Source organism: Symphalangus syndactylus, chromosome 23, assembly GCF_028878055.3.
Source record: "Symphalangus syndactylus isolate Jambi chromosome 23, NHGRI_mSymSyn1-v2.1_pri, whole genome shotgun sequence".
In the NCBI taxonomy this organism is placed as follows: Eukaryota; Metazoa; Chordata; class Mammalia; order Primates; family Hylobatidae; genus Symphalangus; species Symphalangus syndactylus.
The window spans coordinates 42,925,979-42,944,434 of record NC_072445.2 but is presented as its reverse complement, the minus strand read 5'-3'; the positions used below and the strand labels follow the sequence as shown (position 1 = coordinate 42,944,434).

Below are 18,456 nucleotides of genomic sequence, written 5' to 3'. Positions count from 1 at the left end.
TTTTTTTGACAGGGTCTCATTCTGTGGCCCAGGCTGGAGTGTAATGGCGGCAATCAGGGCTCACTGTAGCCTTGACGCCCCCAGGGCTCCAGCGATCCTCCGCCTTAACCCCCTGAGTAACTGGGACCACAGGTGCGGGCCACCACTTCCGGCTGATTTTTGCAATTTTTGTAGAGATAGTGTTTCTCCATGTTGCCCAGACTGGTCTCGAAATTCTGAGCTCAAACGATCCACCCGTCTTGGCCTCCCAAAGTGCTGGAATTACAAGCGTGAGCCACCGCACCCAGCCTCAGGCTTCTTTTCTTGATGATCATTTTATAATTGAGGTTGTCAGAGCTGGAAGGGACGTTAGGGGTTACTGTTCTGTTTCTCAAGTTGGGTTGGATTTAGTGAGGTGGCTTAGTTAAGAGCCACAGTTAGGACCAGGCATCCTGACTCCCGCACGAGGGGGTTACCCACCCCACAGGCCCCCCAGTGTCGGTAGCAACTGGACTGAGCCAATCTTGTGCTAAACACAAAAAGTCTTTCTTTCACGGTCCTGAACAAAGCAAGAGGAGTGCCATCGGGGCGCCTGCGCGCCTCTAATTTTTGTAAAAAAACATGTTCTCACCTGTTGCTGATTTATCATAGACTGATCAATACCAACTCCTTTTTTGTTTCCTTTTGAAAGTAACAAAAGAGAAAGGAGGGCATCTCCTGGCCCTCGGGCATATTACAGAAGCACATGAAAAGGAATTACAGTCAGGTTTCTGGTACGTCACAGAAAACAGGAATCTAAGGACAAAGTTTAGATCGGGAAGCAAATCAACTCCTTGAATGCAGAATAAAGCGGCAGAAGGACCCGGCGAAGGTCCCAGCGTGTGTCTCGAGGGGCATACAGGGCGGCCAGCTGGAGCCGGGTCAACAAAAAAGCAGGTGATTTTTGTCTACCAGTGAATTGCCGGCATGGTTCAACCTATTATTAGATATTTGCCAAGTCACTTCACTACTCTAAGTGACAGTCGTCATTTTTATGGTGGTTGTGAAATGTGCCTTAATTAAGACACCTGACTCAGACTGTGGTTATGGGGATTAAACCAGGAAAAAACGATTAGATCGTGTTGCTACAAGACTCACTGGGAGTACTACACAGAGGGAGAAATTCAATTTGTCAGTACTTTGTGTGACGAGGTGGCCGAGTGGTTAAGGCGATGGACTGCTAATCCATTGTGCTCTGCACGCGTGGGTTCGAATCCCATCCTCGTCGGTTGCATGTCAAACCTTTTGTTCCAGGAATCACAAATGATATGGTAAGCATTTTATTTGGCAAATTTATTCCGTATTCACCAGCCATTTCAATAATTCCCTCTGATCTTTCCTGTTCTCTGCTGCTTTAGTAACACTTGTCTTGGCTGTGAATGTAATTTGTTAGTTGATTTATTTGATTCATGCTTCATTCTCATGCAAATTTTCATTCCTTCACAAGTTTTGCTTAGCGGGATTCCCCATTGAGGAAACAATTGAAGATTTAATTGAGGGCTATAGAAAATCATTGCCTAAAAAATGTAAAGGTACTTATAAAATCATAAAGCGGGCCGGGCGCGGTGGCTCACGCTTGTAATCCCAGCACTCTGGGAGGCCGAGGCGGGCGGATCACGAGGTCAGGAAATCGAGACCATCCTGGCTAACACAGTGAAACCCCGTCTCTACTAAAAATACAAAAAATTAGCCGGGCAAGGTAGCGGGCGCCTGTAGTCCCAGCTACTCGGGAGGCTGAGGCAGGAGAACGGCGTGAATCCCGGGGGGGCGGAGCCTGCAGTGAGAGGCTGAGGCAGGAGAACTGCGTGAACCCCGGGGGGCGGAGCCTGCAGTGAGCCGAGATCGCGCCATTGCACTCCAGCCTGGGCGACATCGAGACTCCGTCTCAAAAAAAGAAATTCATAAAGCGTTACATACACATTATGTGTATTGAACCACATGGGTTACTTAAGGCATTTTCAGCCTAATTGTATATCTCTACTGCAATTTTCCTTTATTATCTTAATGCTAACTTTTAAAGCAGTCACTATTGTCTAAGGATTCCGTCTTTGAAAAAGGAAGGAGAGTGAGAGTGTCTCTTAGAGATATAACAAAACTTACAAATACATTCCATAGAACATTTCTAGTTAGGACTAAAGCATTTCCTCCTGCGAAAGGAAAGAAGAATGTCAGTATTATGTAGTTTCTATTTGTAACTTCCATCTTGGCTGATCTTTTGAGAGAAAAAAAGGAATACACAATTTTATTCAGTTTATTCAATTATTTTCATTTTTAAAATAAGTACTACATTCACATGATTCAAAAAGTATGAAAAGTTGTATAGCAAAGTTTTGTCACTAATTACCTACTGCCACCAGTAGGTCACTCTTATTAGCTTTCATGTATCCTTCCAGAAACATATATAAGACTATTATTTATAAGACTTGCATATATAAGACTACTAATCTCCCCAAGATATACTCTTAAGTGAAAAAAAGCATGATGCAAGGCAATATGTATAGGTGCTACTTGTAAAAAGAGGTAAACATACCTGTGTCTGAATATATATACATATATATAATTTTGAATATAGCATTTTATGTGAGTGTCTATATTTACAATATAAATGTCTAGGAGTAGATATACTGTGTCCTAGGTAATATTCATTTGTAAGATACTGTCAAATTTCTTCCATAGAAATTGTGTTGATTTACCCTCCCAACAAAGTGAAAAGGAGATCAGACCACACCTGCTTATGCAGCCCTTACAAGAGAGATTATTGTTTCAACTAGCGTTGTCCCAGATCATCTAAATGGAAGCTCAAGTACTCACAGTGAGGAGGGAGTGATTGAGAATCCTGGATTCTCATAAACTCAGTGACCTTGGTTTATTACAGATTTTCTGGGTAACTACTGGCAGTTTATACACTGGGCTTCATAAATATTCAATATTTAATGGATTTTTAGGGATTAATGGTGTTGGGCTTTGTGTGATTTGAGAGCACGACTCATTTGATTGTTTTAAATGGGAATGAGAATTTTAAAGTGTCTAAGTCAGAGGTCTGAAATTGGATCACTGGCTTCAAAGCTTTATTAGCTTTTGGCCTGATGCGATGGCTCATGCCTGTAATCCCAACACTTTGAGAGGCCGAGGCGGACGGATCACCTGAGGTCAGGAGTTCGAGACCAGCCTGGCTAACATGGCTAAACCCTGTCTTTACTAAAAATACAAAAATTAGCTGGGTGCAGTGGCACATGCCTGTAATCCCAGCTACTCGGGAGGCTGAGGCAGGAGAATCTCTTGAACCCGGGAGAGCGAAGTTGCAGTGAGCCGAGATCACACTACTGCACTTCAGGCTGGGCGACAGAGCGAGACTCTGTCTCAAAAAAGAAAAAAAAAAGCATTACTATGCCGACGAGATTGCTCTAATTCAGTGGTTCTTAAAAGTGTGGTCTCTGGAACAATAACATTATTATCACCTGGGAAAAAACGGTAGGTCTGGGGTCCAGCAATTTGTGCTTTAAAAGGCTCTCCAGGTGATCCTGGTTTATGCTAAAGTTTGACACTGCTGCTCTAGTTTTGTTTTGTCTCCCCCTCCCCTTCTGAAACGTGGTTAATCTAGATTCTGTCTGATCTGGTAAAATCTTCTCTCTCTCAGGATCCAACTTCCTCTCATCATTCCAACATCAACTAAGTGTCTATCCTGCCAGGATTAATCCCTCTAACTCCTGCACTGTCGGGGGTCCACAGAGCAGTAATGTGGTGTTAAAGACACTAGCCAAAGACCACGAGGAACAAACCAAAATCAGATTTAATACATAGACGAAGTGACAGGATATTCCAGAGTAACGGAGAAATGCAGTTCAACAAGAGGCTGGGGAGAACTGTCCTTTGTAAGGTTTGGGTTCCCATTCGAGGATTCTGAGGAGTCTCTAAGAGAAGCAGGATCAGTTCTGGATTGCTTGGTGTTTCTGAGGTGGGGTTAGGAGTAGTGGGGATTAGCTAGGGATTGGGTGTTGTCACAAGGAAAGAGTGATCTTCGGTATCCCCAGTAGTACATGGATGGGTGTGGCAAAGCGGGTCGGCACACTCGTAAAAAGGGAGCAATTGCTCAAAGAGGGGACCATTGCGACATTTTACGGCTGCTGCATGATCTTGGAAAACAGTGTTTCCTGTTAACTTTGCATCTGGCTTTACCTGTCCTCCGAGCCCCTGGTAACAGCTTTTGGTTTTTTGTTTGTTTGTTTTCAATTGGAGGAGATTTCCTTTCTTTTCGTGGTGACAGGTTTTCACTCTTCCCAAAACTTAGGAAACTGTTCTCCGGCTCAATGGGGTGGGAAGTTACCCGGAACGCAATTTCTCCTCCTCCGGCCTGAGGTCGGGTTGGCGGTAGGATTGCCAGATAAGATACAGAATACCCAATTAAATTTGAATTTCAGATAAAGGAAGAACAACATTTTGCATACAAATCAAGCAACACTAGCTGGTGAGGCCGGGCGTCCGTGAGCGGGCTACGGGGGCAAAGAGAGAGGTGAGGAGCGCTCCTATCTTCTGAAGATGAGGCCAGTGGGTGTCTCATCCCGAGAAAGCTTCCCATTGGGCTTTTCCACCTGGCTGCCGAGGAGCTGATAAACCTAAGACCTGTTCTGAGGTCTCCAGGGCTCAGCCCAACTTGATTCACAGAGAAGAGGCATTAAATTACAATGTGAGAACTCTTTCTTTTTGAAACACAACATTCTCACTCCTTGGAATTAAATATATCATTAAGCTGTAAAGGAGTTTTACTCAGAAAAGGAGAGAAATGAGCAGTTACTGGAGAGGTAAACACAAAACTAGACCTCCAGGTCTGGTTGAGTCTTGAACTCACATCCCCAGATTCCAAGCGCAGTAATAAATCCTTACCCAACCCAACAGCAGTTGCCTCCGCAATACCTAGTGTAGTGAAATGAATTGGCTGCCTCATAAAGAGTTTCTGGCGAATGTAGAAGTTGCTATGCTGTCTGCTACCAAGCTGTGCAGCGGCATCAGCTCATGAGACTTTAAGAAGAGCTGGGTTTGGGCTGAGGGAAGAGAAACTGGAGCACACGGCCCTACTTCTGTTTCTGGTAAGGAAGAGGCAAGGGACCAAATGAACTGGGAGTCAGCTGTAAGGTTGATGTCACACTTTTCTGGTGGGGATGGCAAATTTGCCTATCATTTATCACAATTTAAAAGTAGATATTAGAGTTCAAAAATAGGCTCATGATATCAACTGATTTTCATCAAAGTTGCCAAGGTGATTCAGTTAATCCTTACAGGGGAAAGGAAAGTCTTTTCAACTAATGGTGGTGTACCAATTGGATAAGAGCCATGTGCAAAAACAAAACAAAACAAAAGCATGAATCTCCATCCTTACCTCACACTGTATACAAAAATTAACTCACAATGGCCCACAGACCAAAATAAAACCTAAAACTAAACCTACAACTTTAAGATTTCTAAAAGAACACTTTAGAGAAAATCTTTATGACTTTGTTAGACAAGAATTTTTAAATACGATACAAAAAGCATAAATCATAAAAAAATTGATAATTTGACTGTCAAAATTAAAAACTTCTGTTCTTTGAAAGGGACTGTTAGTAAAAATGGACAACTCTGAGACTCAGAGAAAGCATATGTAGATTTTGCACAACAATAGGAAAACAATTCCACCCTCCACAATAAAAATAGGGAAAAGATTTGAATTACACTTCAACAAAAATGATATACAGATAACAAACAAGCACATGAAAAAACTTCAATATCATTGGTCATTAGGCAAATTCAAATTAAAACCACTGCATGCCTATTACAATGGCAAAATTTTAAAAAAAATTTAAAAACCTGATAATACTAAGTGTTGATGAGGATATGGAAAAATTGAAACTCTCATACTTTGCCAGTGAGAATGCAAAAATGGTATGGCCACTTGGAAAAACAGTTTGACAGGTTTTTTTAAAGAAGTTAAGTATATTCTTACTTCATGACCTAAAATCTTCCTCCTAGATATTTACTCAAAAAGATTGAAAATATGTCCACCTGTACACAAATGTTTATAGCAGCTTTATTTATAATTGCCAAAACTGGAAACAATCCAAATGTCTATCACCTAGTGAGTAGATAAGCAAATTGTGGTACATTCATGCAATGGAATATTACTCAGCAACATAAAAAACAAACCAGATACACGCAACATAAATGAGTCTCAAAGCAGTGTGCCAAGTGAAAGAGATTAGAAACCAGACTTAAATGCTTATACTGTATGATTCTATTCCAGATAAGACAAAAGATAAAGTAAAAAATCACATCAGTAATTGTCAGGCTAGGAGTGGAGGGAAAGGTTGACTAAAGAGAAGTGAGGAAGAATATTGGGGGGATGCTGGAAATGTATATCTTGTTATTGTAGAGGTCTTTACATGACTATACGTGTTTGCCAAAATTCATCAAAGTACATATAAAAAGGTAAATTTAACTGTATGGAAATTAAACTTCAAAAAACTGACTTTTTCAAAGGTAGAGATCATCACTTGGCTATTCCACTTCTAAAGCTTTATTCTACAGAAATATTTGCATAAATTCAACAAGGTATGCACAAGAGCATAAAAGAATGTTCAAGGTAGCAGCCTTTGAAATAGAGGGTTGATATAAGGTTGGTTAAACCAATTATGGTGCATTAACTTAATTGTACTACCATATAACCATCAAAAAGAATAAAATAGACAGGTAGTAACTGACATAAAAAGTGTGCTGCAGAACAATATTGTGTAGCAGTTTCTGTTTTTGTAAATATAAGTCTAGAAGTATACATACAATTATATATTCATTTTTAAGTAGCTTTGAGGAATACACGCCAAAGCCAAACTCTTGCAGATTATTATTGTTTTTATTTTTAGGAATTGAATGTGGGGTGCAAGGACTTTTTGATTATTACCAAATTTGCTTTTGCAACGTCTGAAGGGGTTGGCAGGCAGAGGAGCATATAACTTTATATCATTAAAAAATTGGGGTGGGACGCGGTGGCTCACCCCTGTAATCCCAGCACTTTGAGAGGCCTAGGCACAAAGATCGCTCGCACGCAGGAGCTGGAGGCTGCCCTGAACTAGGATTACACCACTGCACTCCAGCCTGGGAGACTGTGAGAGACCCAGCATTAAATAAATAAATAAATAATCTGTATAATACAATTAGTAGTCACTTACATAGGACTCCAGAATCAATGTTGCATTCGGCGCTGACCAACTACTGCGTTGATCTCAGTGGTGACGGTAGCGTGAAGACTGTGAAAGAAGTGAAAGGTAGAATTTCTACCTGCAAAAGATTTGTCGTCCTTTGCCTGGCAGAGATGGGATGTGGGAGTGCTAAAAAGCACGGGGCGGGGATGGGGGTGCGGTGTTAGTAGTGTCTGGGCAAAGGAATTGGGAGGTCTGATCTTGGTCCAGCGGGACAATTTGGGTAGCCCTTTAACGATCTGAGGAAAGACTCTTGAAATTCATGGGTTCGGAGATTCTCCGGTGACCATCCAGGAACCTCAAGGTAGGATACTAAGGTGGGATTGGGGGATGGAATCTCAGAGCAAAGAGCAGTGGGTGCGCCGACCTGCAATCTTTACTGGATGCGTTCCCAGGTCCTTCTAGGTTTAAAATGTCTGAATCAGAAAGACCAAAATTTAAGAATCGGAGACCAAAGCAGGAAAACAACAGAGTGAGGAAGATCTACTTAATAAATATTCCTCAAGAACCTCTTACTCGTTGGAGAGCGCAGTGAGCGCAGGAGGTGCGATCCGGGCTGGCCGCGCAGTGGGTCCTGTGCTTCCCCACTCTTGGCAGAATCCCGCGGGTCGGACCTTTTTCTTTCGAGGAATTTCCTTTTTGGTCCAGATCCAATTCCTTGATTTTTGTTTGTTCGTTTTGTAGAGACGGAGTCTTGCCAAGTTGGCCAGGCTAGTCTCCAACTCTTGTGCTCAAGTGATCCTCCCGCTCGGCCTCCCAAAACGCTGGGTTTACAGCGAGGCACCGCCCCCAACCTGTTGGTTTTTTCTTCCTTTTGCACCTCCACTTCCCGCGAACTTTAAATACCCTAGCTGACAAAGCGCGCACTGCCAAACACCGTGTGTTAGATGGGAGTTGAGTTCCCCCTCCGCTTCAGTTTCTATTCTGAGCTCTGCCATTCTCTCAGTGGCTAGTTCCTGTAACTGCCCTAACTCCAGAGAGTCAATGGTAGTAGCAATGCTTGTAATCGCAAATGCAGAAGAAAGTAAAAGATTTTTTTTTCAGTGCTCTGCAATATGATTGAAAAACCTGGTTGCAATGTATTTCTAGAAAATATACCAGACAACCTTTAGAAGAAATGGAAAATCAAACATACCAATTACAACAGAACAGATAAAAGTTGTCAACAGACTTCCCCCAGAAAAAACATCAGACATAACAGTTTCACAGATAAATTTTCATAAACCATTATAGAACAGATAATTTCAATGCATTTAAAACGATTCCAGAACGTAAAAAGCAAAGGGAATATTCGATTTTTTTTCAGAAACAATTCTAAGAATAATCTCAAAACTCAAGATAATTACCAGCAGGAAAACCCCATTTTTTATTCTTTCTTACGCAGAATCCTAAATAAAATGGGAGCAAACATAATCCAGCAGCACACTAAAGGAATAAATAATTCACAATGACAAAATGGAGATAAGCATAAGTATTATTTAAAATAGAAAAATCTTTAAACATAATTCACCATATTAGCATATGTGAGGAGAAAAAGGGTTTAGGTAAATGTGGAAATGGCATTTGGTTGCACTAAGATCCATTTTTTTAGTAATAATTTTTGAAACTTTTAATAAAAGAGGATGGCTCCTTACTTCACATTAGAAAATATATCTAACTTACATCAACAGTCATCATCCTGCTTTTCAGAGAATACATTATATGCATTGCCTTTGAAGTTAGCAACAAGTTAGAAAGATGTCCACTTTCATCACAAGTATTTTGTAGTGTTTTGGGTTAGAATTATTTAAATAAATATATTCAAAAGAAGGAGATAAAAGTGTCATTACATTAGATATATGAAGGTACACTAGGATTTATTTATGAAATTAAATATATTTATACAAATAAGAGAAATCACTTGCCTTCCTACCCATACGCACAGTGGAAGAAAAATCCCATTTACAATAGCAACAAAAGAGATAAAACATTGAGAAATAAATTTAGAAGGAAATTACAAGACGAATATAAAGAACACTTTGTTAATCTTCTCTACAAGTTAGTCTACATATTTAATATAATGCCAATACAAATTAAAATAGAGTTTTGTTTTCAACCTGTATATATTGCTCCTAAAGTTTATGTGGAAAATAAACAACATTAGTAGCCAAGAAAATTCAGAAAAGAATAATGAGGCAGACATACACCTTTTGGGTATTTAGGCATATTTTAAGGTATAGTGAATAAAACCTTGTAGTACAAATAGGATAGAAAATCCAGAAGCAGGCACAAATATTTAAGCATTTGATAAAGTTGACATTTCAAGGCAGTAGAGAAAAGATGAATTATGCTATAAAGGGTACTGGAATATCTAGATAGACATCTGAAAAAAATACAGCATAATCCACACCTCACATCTCACAACCAGGGGGGTCAACATTTCAATAGAAAAAAATCCCATAGAAGCACTAAAAAAAATAAATAAAAGAGAGAATTTTCTTTTATGGTTTTGGCATGAGCCAGGTCTTTCTAAGTATCACACAAAACCTATAAAACATAAAAGATTATTAAATTAAACTACTTAAAAATTTAAAATCTTTGTATAACAAAAACCACGAGCAAAGTTAAATAGAAAAAGTCTGTGTTTATCACAAAGGACTGATTTCCCTAATACATAATAATCATACAAGTCAACAAAAGAAATACTATCACAGGCCAGCCACAGTGGCTCACACCTTAATCCCAGCACTTTGGGAGGCTGAGGTGGGGGGATCACTTGAGTTCAGGAGTTCAAGACCAGCCTGGCCAACATGGTGAAACCCTGTCTCTATCAAAAAATACAAAAATTAGCCGGGTGTTTTGGGCACACCTATAGTCCCAGCTACTCAGGAGGCTGAGGCATGAGAATCGCTTGAACCTAGGAGGTGGAGGTTGTAGTGAGCCCAGATCATACCGCTGCACTCCAGCTTTGGGCAACAGAGGGAGACTGTGTCTCAAAAACAAAAAGAAACACTGTCACAAAGAGAAAAAATGGAAAAGACATAAACAGAAAATTTACAGAAAGGAAATATACATGAATACTAATTCATTCAACCTCATTCATATTTAAAGAAATGTTCCTTTCTCACTCCCTTGCAGCATCTTGGTGGCTGCTATTGGATGGAGGCCATCTGCCACCTAAGGTAGGAAGATGGTGGCCACAAAGGAAACAAAAAAATCGCTGGAATCCAGCAACTGTAGGCTCCAACTTGTTATGAAAAGTGGAAAGGATGTGCTGGGGTACAAGCGGACTCTGAAGATGATCAGACAAGGCAAAGCGAAATTAGTCATTCTCGCTAACAACTGCCCACCTTTGAAGAAATCAGAAATAGAGTACAACATAATTTTGGCCAAAACTGGTGTCCATCACTACAGCAGGAATAATATTGAACTGGCCACAGGATGCGGAAAATACTACAGAGTACGAACACCTGCTATCATTGATCCAGGTGGTTCTGGTATCATTAGAAGCATGCCAGCACAGACTAGTGAAAAGTAAACCATGCAAAAATTTCCTTTAAGAAACTCACCAGAGCTAGTTTTTAAAAAAATGTTCATTAATGCCACAATAATATACCATTTTTTACCCATCAGACTGTCAAAGATCAAAAACTTTGATGAAGGTGGGAGGGGAAATAACTGTCAGGTATTGTTAGAGAGCTGTAAATTTTTATAACTACTTTGGGGGCAATCTAGCAGTATGTATACATTTTTAAAAATTATATAATATATCATGCTTTCCATACAAACTTAAAAAAATATGGAACAGTAGAAACTCTACAGATTTCATAAATCTTTTTGTTTTGTTTTTAAACTAAAAATCTCTAAACATACCAATGTCCCATTCCAAAATATTGCACAACATTCTGAATACAAACCCCTTGATTGTATTCTTCCTTCACTAAAGAAAAAAGCTCATGACCCTTCTCCCCTGGCTCCTCTCCAGGCTTGCCTCAATGCCCCCTTCCCATCCCTAGAGAGAAAACTAGAGGATCTATAGCTCACTGCATTGAGGAAAAGACATCATTCCAGACTAACAGTTTACATTCTTCACAAGATAACCCACCTTCTGATTTGTTCCTGGAAAAGAGGGATAGATAGAGACAGGATGGGGAAAGGGGAGTAAAGACTTTATTCTCTTTTTTAAAGTTTGTTTTCCTGAAAAAAAAAAAAAATGTTTCTCTCATCTTTTTAAGGAAAAATCTTGAAAAGAAAAAAATTATGCTTATTATGTTAGAAATATACATCTATTATATATATCTCTTACATCTTACAAGTATAGCAAATTATTCAATACAAATGGACATCAAAAAATGTAAAAAAAATTTTCAAAAGTTTTCCTATGAAACCAGGTAAATTAGTGCAGGTTTCTGTTTTTGTTTTCTTAAAAAAATAAAATTGAAGCAAAAATGCCTAGATTTGAGACAAGACAGACTGAACTGGGCCCTAGAGCCCAGCACTGAAGTCATGCTCCTGAACACACATTTTTCCTCATATTTCAAAAGACACGAAGAGATTGGTCACCCCTCTCTCCCTACATGTGGTGAGAAACAAGACGACCTAGATGTGGGTGGATGCCCGTGTGTGTGGATGATAGGAGGGCTAGAAGGGGATGTAAGGCAGCATCTAACCTTTCCCAGAGAGAAGCTATCTGCTGGGCCGGTCACCTATGTGGGAGCCGTGGATGAGGGAGAGGGTGGCCCAAGTCTGGGGGAGCAGATAGTGCTGGGCTGAGAAACCAGGGCATTGCCTGCTGGGGGGAAGTAGAACTAGTGCCTACTGCAGGGAGAGGAGGCTGGCAGTGCCTGCCTGGGCTGGACCCACAGCCACGGCAGTTGCCCACTTGAGGTCCCTGGGGAGGATGGAGTGGGTGTGGCGGCAGGGGCTTTGGTGCTTTCTAGTGATGGGTCCCTGATGCCAAGTGCCCCACTTGCCAAAGAAAAAAAGTTCATTACCCTGTTTCCCTGGCTCCTGTCCACGTCTGCCTGGCCTTCTAGGGTTGGAGAAACAAACCCTCTTCTGGCAAAGGCAGAGGAGCAAACACTCTGCTATGATCCAAACACGTCAGCTGGGAGTGCAGAGTCCCTGTCCAGGATACTACCCCTCACTGTATTAAGGTCCAGTGGGGTTGGGTCGGGGCAGTGAGGGGGATGGCAAGAAGTACTGAGAAGCTCTCAATCAGGCAGGGGCACAAATGTACTCAAATAATATCTACAACCAAAAGACCAAAAAGTATCTATTTCAGGCTCGGGGCTACCCACTACAGACACTGACTCCAATATCCCACCCTGCCTCCCTGCCTCCCTTCTCACCCCCAAAGGTGCTCAGGTGAGCAGCTCCCCACGGGGCTAACATCACACAACAGGAGGGTCAAAGTCCAGGGACTTCTCATAGGCATCAGAGGCTTGGGTATTCCCTTTGCCCTTCAGAGCTAACCTATTTTTTTGGTGGGGGTGGTCAAAAACAAAAATGCAGATCCCTCTGCAGTCTGGAAACCAGTTCCTTCTGCAGTGCTTCTCTCTGGGAGTGTCTTAGGCTTAGCCATAGTGGTGTGACCCCACCACACACACTGCAAAAGGGCTGCTAATACCCCCAGCCCATTCCCCAGCCTCACTCATTAATAAGCACTTGCTGCAACCCAGAATCACATCTAGTGAGGAAGTTTCACATGGCTTGGAATCCTTTAAAACTGGACAGCAAACCAGACACACATACACACACACACACACACACACACACACACACCACCTCCCTCCCCACAACCTCTGCCCCAGGGGAGAAGAGGCTGCATGAGAGAAAGAAAAGGCCACATGCATCAGTGGCTAGGTGGCCAGGGCCTTGATGATGGTCTGGGCCTCGAGGGAATGGTGAGGCGGGGCCTCAGGACAGAGATGACAGGAATTCAACTAGATAAAGTGCTAACCTTCCTGTAGTCACAGACATCAGCTCTAGGGTGTGTGTGGGGGGGTGTCAAGTGGCCAGCTGGCAGCTCCTTGTGGCCCAGCCTGAAAGGGAGTGGGGGCTGGAGTCAGGCCTATTTCGGTCACAGGCCCTGAGAAGGCCTGCCAAGGTTGGATGGCTTTCAGTGTGAGAATAGCTGGGTGACAGAGGCAGTGACACAGGTCAGCCTCTCCCTGTTCCAGGGAGGGTCAGGCTCCGCTGCAGCTCTTTCTTCCCTGTGAGCTTGGACACACCAATCCTAAACCAGGAGTGTGAGGAGGAAGGGAGGAACAGGGAGGAGAAATTCATTTCTGGCCCATTCTTAGCAAAGGAAGCCACCAATTAAAGATGTTATATAAAGAACTACATGTTAAAAAAAAAGAAAGAAAGAAAGAAAAAAGAAATATAAAACCCAAACCAACCAAATTACAGGCCGATGGGCAAATTGTAAGTGGTAGGAGGGTTAAACACATTTTGGTGCTTTGGAAGCCCCTCCCATTCCGTGCCTGCACTAGATCTTTTTTTCTAGAAGTGAGAGTGAGAAAATCGAAAATCTTTTTGTATATATTTCTTTTCCTCTTTTTTTTTTTTTTCTTTTTGGCCTTTCCTTTTCTTTCTCTTTTCTGTGGTCTTGGGTGCTCCTGGCCCCAGGGCAGGTAGACGGTCAGCTGGCCAGCACCACGGACTGGAATGGTTGACTAGGATATTGCATGGTGTTCAGGTTGTAGCTGAGGCCTTCCATGAAGGGTGGCTTCTCCAGGAAGAGGCAGGAGGTGCCACCTCCAAATACCCAGACCATGTAGAAGCTGCTGGCATTGCAGGTGACAGCCCCACTGCCTCCAAAGGGGGCTGGGGTGCCAGTGCCCTGGCCATTGGCCCCATCAAAGAAGAAACTGGGCGAGCCACCACTGTTGTACTTGAGACTGTTTGTGGCCTTGGGGTCAGAGCTGGGATTGAGGGGCCGGTTGGCCGGGATGAAGTTCAACGAATGCACAGACAGAGAAAGACTCTTGTGTTTTAACAAGCTGTTGGTGTTGAAGCAGGCCATGGAGGCTGCTGTGGTGGCTGCTGGCCACCTGCTTCACCACTGGCTGCACCCCTACCACTTGCTGCCCCACCCCTCTTCTTCATCTTAGTGGAACCTAATTTGGTGGCCGCAAAGGAGTCCATGGTGAAGGTGATGGGCTGGGCGAGGCAGAGGATGAAGGTGGGGCTGGGTGATGGGCAAAGCATAGCGACGGGGAGTTGGACAAGGAGATGTCCTGGCTTCCGAGGAGAAAGAGTATCTGGTCGTCAGGGCTGAAACTGCTCTTGATCTTCATGTCCAGCTCCCGGCCCCGCAGCCCTCACTGTCATCCAGGTACAGCACTTTCACTGCTCCCTTCTCGCCAATCTGGTAGGACACCCCGAAGGGGTCAATCCATATGCTCAGCTCCTCAGGCACATTGGCCCGCACATCTTCCACTGTCAGGCCACTTAGCTTGGCGGCCAGCTCCCCAACGGGGTCCACCATCTCCTCAATGTGGACATAGTGGAAGCCAGAGCCCTTCAGTGGTTTGTCAGGGTACCAGTGGGCTTCTTATTTCTTTTTCAGAGGCGCCAGAGCAGCTTGTTGTACAAGTAGAAGATGATGAAGTTCAGGGCTACTTTGATCTCCAGCTGCATGGTCCTTTCCTAGGCAGAGAGTCAGCATAGGGGACGTGCACCGCCCTGGGCTCCAGAAGGCTTCCAGTCGCCGCCGCGGCTGGGCGCTCTGCCGGCCTCGGGGCAGCTTCTCCCTTTAGAGTGGCCCTGAGCGCTGGGCGGAGGTCGCTCTCTCTTCCTTCCCCGGAGCCGCCGGGCCGGGGGCCGAAGTCCTTTTCGTCGTCGAGGGTTGGGGGAAGCAGGCAGCTGTGGTCATGACTCCCAAAAATAATTCTTTCAGTTCTTAGGAGGTTGGGCGGCTGGGGACGAAGGGCTGTCGGGCGGCTACCGGGCTGGGAGAACGGACTGGCGGGTGGCCCGTGGCGGGGGCGGGGGGGCGGAAGAAGTTCCGGGATGCGGCCGCGGGGCGGTCCTGCGCTTCTGGCCCTGCGTCGCTGGAGCTGCTGTCTTCTCTCCGCCGACGACCCGCACCTTCCCGCGCCCCGGCCCGAAGTCTATATATTTTTTAAATGTGCATATTCTTTGACGCGGGAATTCTACTTCTAGGAATTTATCCTAGAGACAGACTCACACATATGTAAGATAATACGTGTCTGAAGCCCAGCAGTGTTTATAAATGGAAAGTGATAGGAAATATTAGTAGCTTAATTGCTTATCAATAAATGGCGCATAATGAAATAGTATGCAGCTGTCAAAATAGAGATGCAGCTCTATATGTATGGCTATAGGAAAAATTTCTATTTCTGTAAAATTCCAGGGCAAAATTATATATAAATATTTGCTTCTACATATCTAAAATATCTCTGAAAGGCTATATAAGAAATGAAGGCCGGGCATGGTGGCTGACATCTGGAATCCTAGCACTTTGGGATGAGGAGGCAGGCAGATCACTTGAGTTCGGGAGTTCGAGACCAGCCTGGGCAACATGGCAAAACCCCGTCTCTACTAAAAATACAAAAATTCTTCAGGCATGGTGGCGCATACCTGTGGTCCCCAGTTACTTGGGGGGCTGAGGTGGGAGAATCTGTTGAGTCTGAGAGGCAGAGGTTGCAGTGAGCTGAGATCATGCCACTGCACTCCAGCCTTGGTGTCAGTACTCCAGCCTTGGTGACAGACAGAGATCCTGTCTAGAAGAAAAAAAAAGATATCAATACCTTTGGCTGTTTCTAGTGGATGAAATTAGGTGACTAGTGGTAGGAATAAGTTGTATATTTTTATTTAACAAATTTTTATTTTGAAAATGTTTAAATATGCAAAAAACACAGAAAATAGACTAGTACATATCCAGGATCCCTTAATCACAGTTCTAAAATCCATAAAATTCTAAAAACTCCAAATCTTTCCTCCATAAATTTGGCACTACAATCTATCTGAGGGGAAAACTGAACTTCTTCATAGCCTTTAACTCATTTAAAGTGACTAATCATAAATCTCAAAGCAGAAATATTGAGGTGTTTGATATGCTCTGAAACTCTGCTGGAAGTTACATAATATACAGTGTATGCACATTATCTTTCTAAAATAAAAAAAAACAAAAACCTGAATTTGGAAATGTATCTGCTCCCAAAGATTTATGTATTTTTAACTTAAAGAAAATATCACAAGATACAAATTTAGAAAAAGAGAGAAAAGACTTTATTTCTTCTTAAGGGTTACAGCCTGCAAGGTGGCCAAACTACAGGCTGGGAAGCCTTCCTCCGGCCACATCCAGAGACAGGCACTTTGAAGGAGGAGGGGTTGAGGTAGAAGCTTTATGCTGAATGAGTTGACCAAACATACATATTCAACAGGTTACTGAAGGAGCTATGAATATTCAGGAAGGGGTCCTGACACATGCACATTGAACAAACATGCATGTTACATGTTCACTTTGAAGTAGAGACTTACCATTTGCATGTATTACAACTAGGGTCTATACGTCAAACGGTCACTTTAGGACATGAGAGCACAGAAGTGCACAATCTCTGTAAAAGGGCTAGAATGAGTCCATGGTTGGTTTTACGAGGAGAAAGTTACTAAAATCAGTCTCATGTTCAGTCAAAGCTATAGTTACAGTTGGTGGAACAGGGGTACAGTTTGTCAGCATCTAGTGGAGCTGCAAATTGTTTGAATATTTCTTATCTCAGGGGCAGTGCTCGTTTAGCTGCTAGAGAAAAAGGGAAACCTTGTGGCAGTTAGAACATAGTTTCTTCTTTAAGTGAAAGGAAGCATGACTTAACCCTTCCCTGGCATGGACTTAGGTCCTGCTTATAATTTGATATCTTATTGCCACAAAGAGTCTATTCTATCAGTCTTATGATCTCTACTTTAACTTTAATGCTGGTCAGTTGTGTCTAAACCACACAAGGGAGCAGGGTATAATGAGTCGTGTCTGACCTCTCAGTCTGTCAGGGCTGGGAACTCAGTTTTTAGGTTTTTTCTGGTATCACTTTTGCCACAAGGGGTCTGTTTAGTTGGCCAGCGTTGGGGTGGGGATTGGATTTTATTTCTAGTTTATGTTACATAACATGTAATGAACATCTATATACTTATCATTTAGATTTTATAATTGTTCACATTTTGTCATATTTAACTCCCCGCCTTTCTCTCTGCTGAAGTATTTTAAATTAAATTATAGACATCATGGCATACTATCTTTGAATATTTCAGTACCCATCTCTAAAAAGTAAGAACACTTTCCTACAGAACTACAATATCATTATCACACATAACAAAATTTAAAATGTCACAGAGATTTTTCAATGTATGCCCTTTTGTACCTCTTATATTTTGAATCCTTGGCTATGTAACTTATTCAATAAACAATAAAATTTAAAATTAAAAATAAGCTGAATAAGACCTTTAATACTTAAAATTGCCAGAAAGCTATGGGAGCTGCTCAAGACATCATTAAGGGACAGGAAAGGATTCACAAGAACAAGTTGAACTGTCTCAAAAAAAAAAAAAAAAAAAGGAAAAGACCAAATCATTTTATTTTAATGCCCACCTAAGTTGAGGCTGGTGTAAGTGGGGCTTTCAACAAGTCAGTACTGACAGAGCATGGTAGGGATGAAAAGCCAATCCAAATCCCAAAGTGTCTATTGCTTTGAAGAAAAGTTTTGTCCTCTCCATCATGGAAACAGTTGAATGCAATCAATTTACCATCAGGTGGCTGGCTGTTTCCACTGTGATATTATATCATTTCTAGGGATTAGGATTGGTTTTGGCTCTTGCAATTGGATTTCAACAGAAAAGGTTTTGTCTTGTTTTTTGAGCCTATGTACAGCCTTCATCATGGCAGCCATGGTCACTATGTTCAAAAGTTTCTTGAGCAAATGCTGAGATAGCTGAAAAAAGAGTTGCTGATACCCATAGAGCAGATTGTTAAGCAACAAAACTTGGGTCTGCTTCTCCAGTGCAGCAAAGCTAAACATTGACACTAGGATTTGCAGTGAGAGAAAGTAAGGCATTTATTGTAGAGCACCAAGCAAGGTTATTGGGCCACTAACACTTAAGATCTGAACTCTTTGTAAGATGGCTTACAAGCAAGAGTTTTTAAGGCATGGATGAGGAGATTCTCCAACGTGAGTCAAAGGCTGGAAAATTTCTAGGACTTCCTTATCCATCTTCT

At 42.4% G+C, this 18,456-nt stretch overlaps 1 protein-coding gene, 1 long non-coding RNA gene, 1 other non-coding gene and 1 pseudogene across 3 annotated transcripts; 2 read left to right on the top strand and 2 right to left on the bottom strand.

Moving 5' to 3' along the window:
* Nucleotides 1-1,045: 1,045 nt before the first annotated feature.
* LOC129473470 (large ribosomal subunit protein eL30-like) lies at nucleotides 1,046-10,924 on the top strand. Its single transcript, XM_055263989.2, has 2 exons — nucleotides 1,046-1,289; nucleotides 10,362-10,924. Exon 2 carries the CDS (start codon nucleotides 10,414-10,416, stop codon nucleotides 10,759-10,761), a length of 348 nt encoding a protein of 115 aa, XP_055119964.1. The 5' UTR covers nucleotides 1,046-1,289; nucleotides 10,362-10,413; the 3' UTR covers nucleotides 10,762-10,924.
* Nucleotides 1,165-1,246, top strand: TRNAS-GCU (transfer RNA serine (anticodon GCU)). Its single transcript has one exon. It is a non-coding gene; the product is annotated as a tRNA-Ser (tRNA).
* Nucleotides 3,791-8,112, bottom strand: LOC134735798 (uncharacterized). The gene is made up of 2 exons (XR_010119303.1): nucleotides 7,761-8,112; nucleotides 3,791-7,292 (listed from the first exon to the last, which is right to left on the bottom strand). It is a non-coding gene; the product is annotated as an uncharacterized lncRNA (long non-coding RNA).
* A 2,942-nt stretch (nucleotides 10,925-13,866) lies between the features above and the next one.
* Nucleotides 13,867-15,144, bottom strand: LOC129473467 (protein Tob2-like; annotated as a pseudogene).
* Between the last annotated feature and the right edge of the window lie 3,312 nt (nucleotides 15,145-18,456).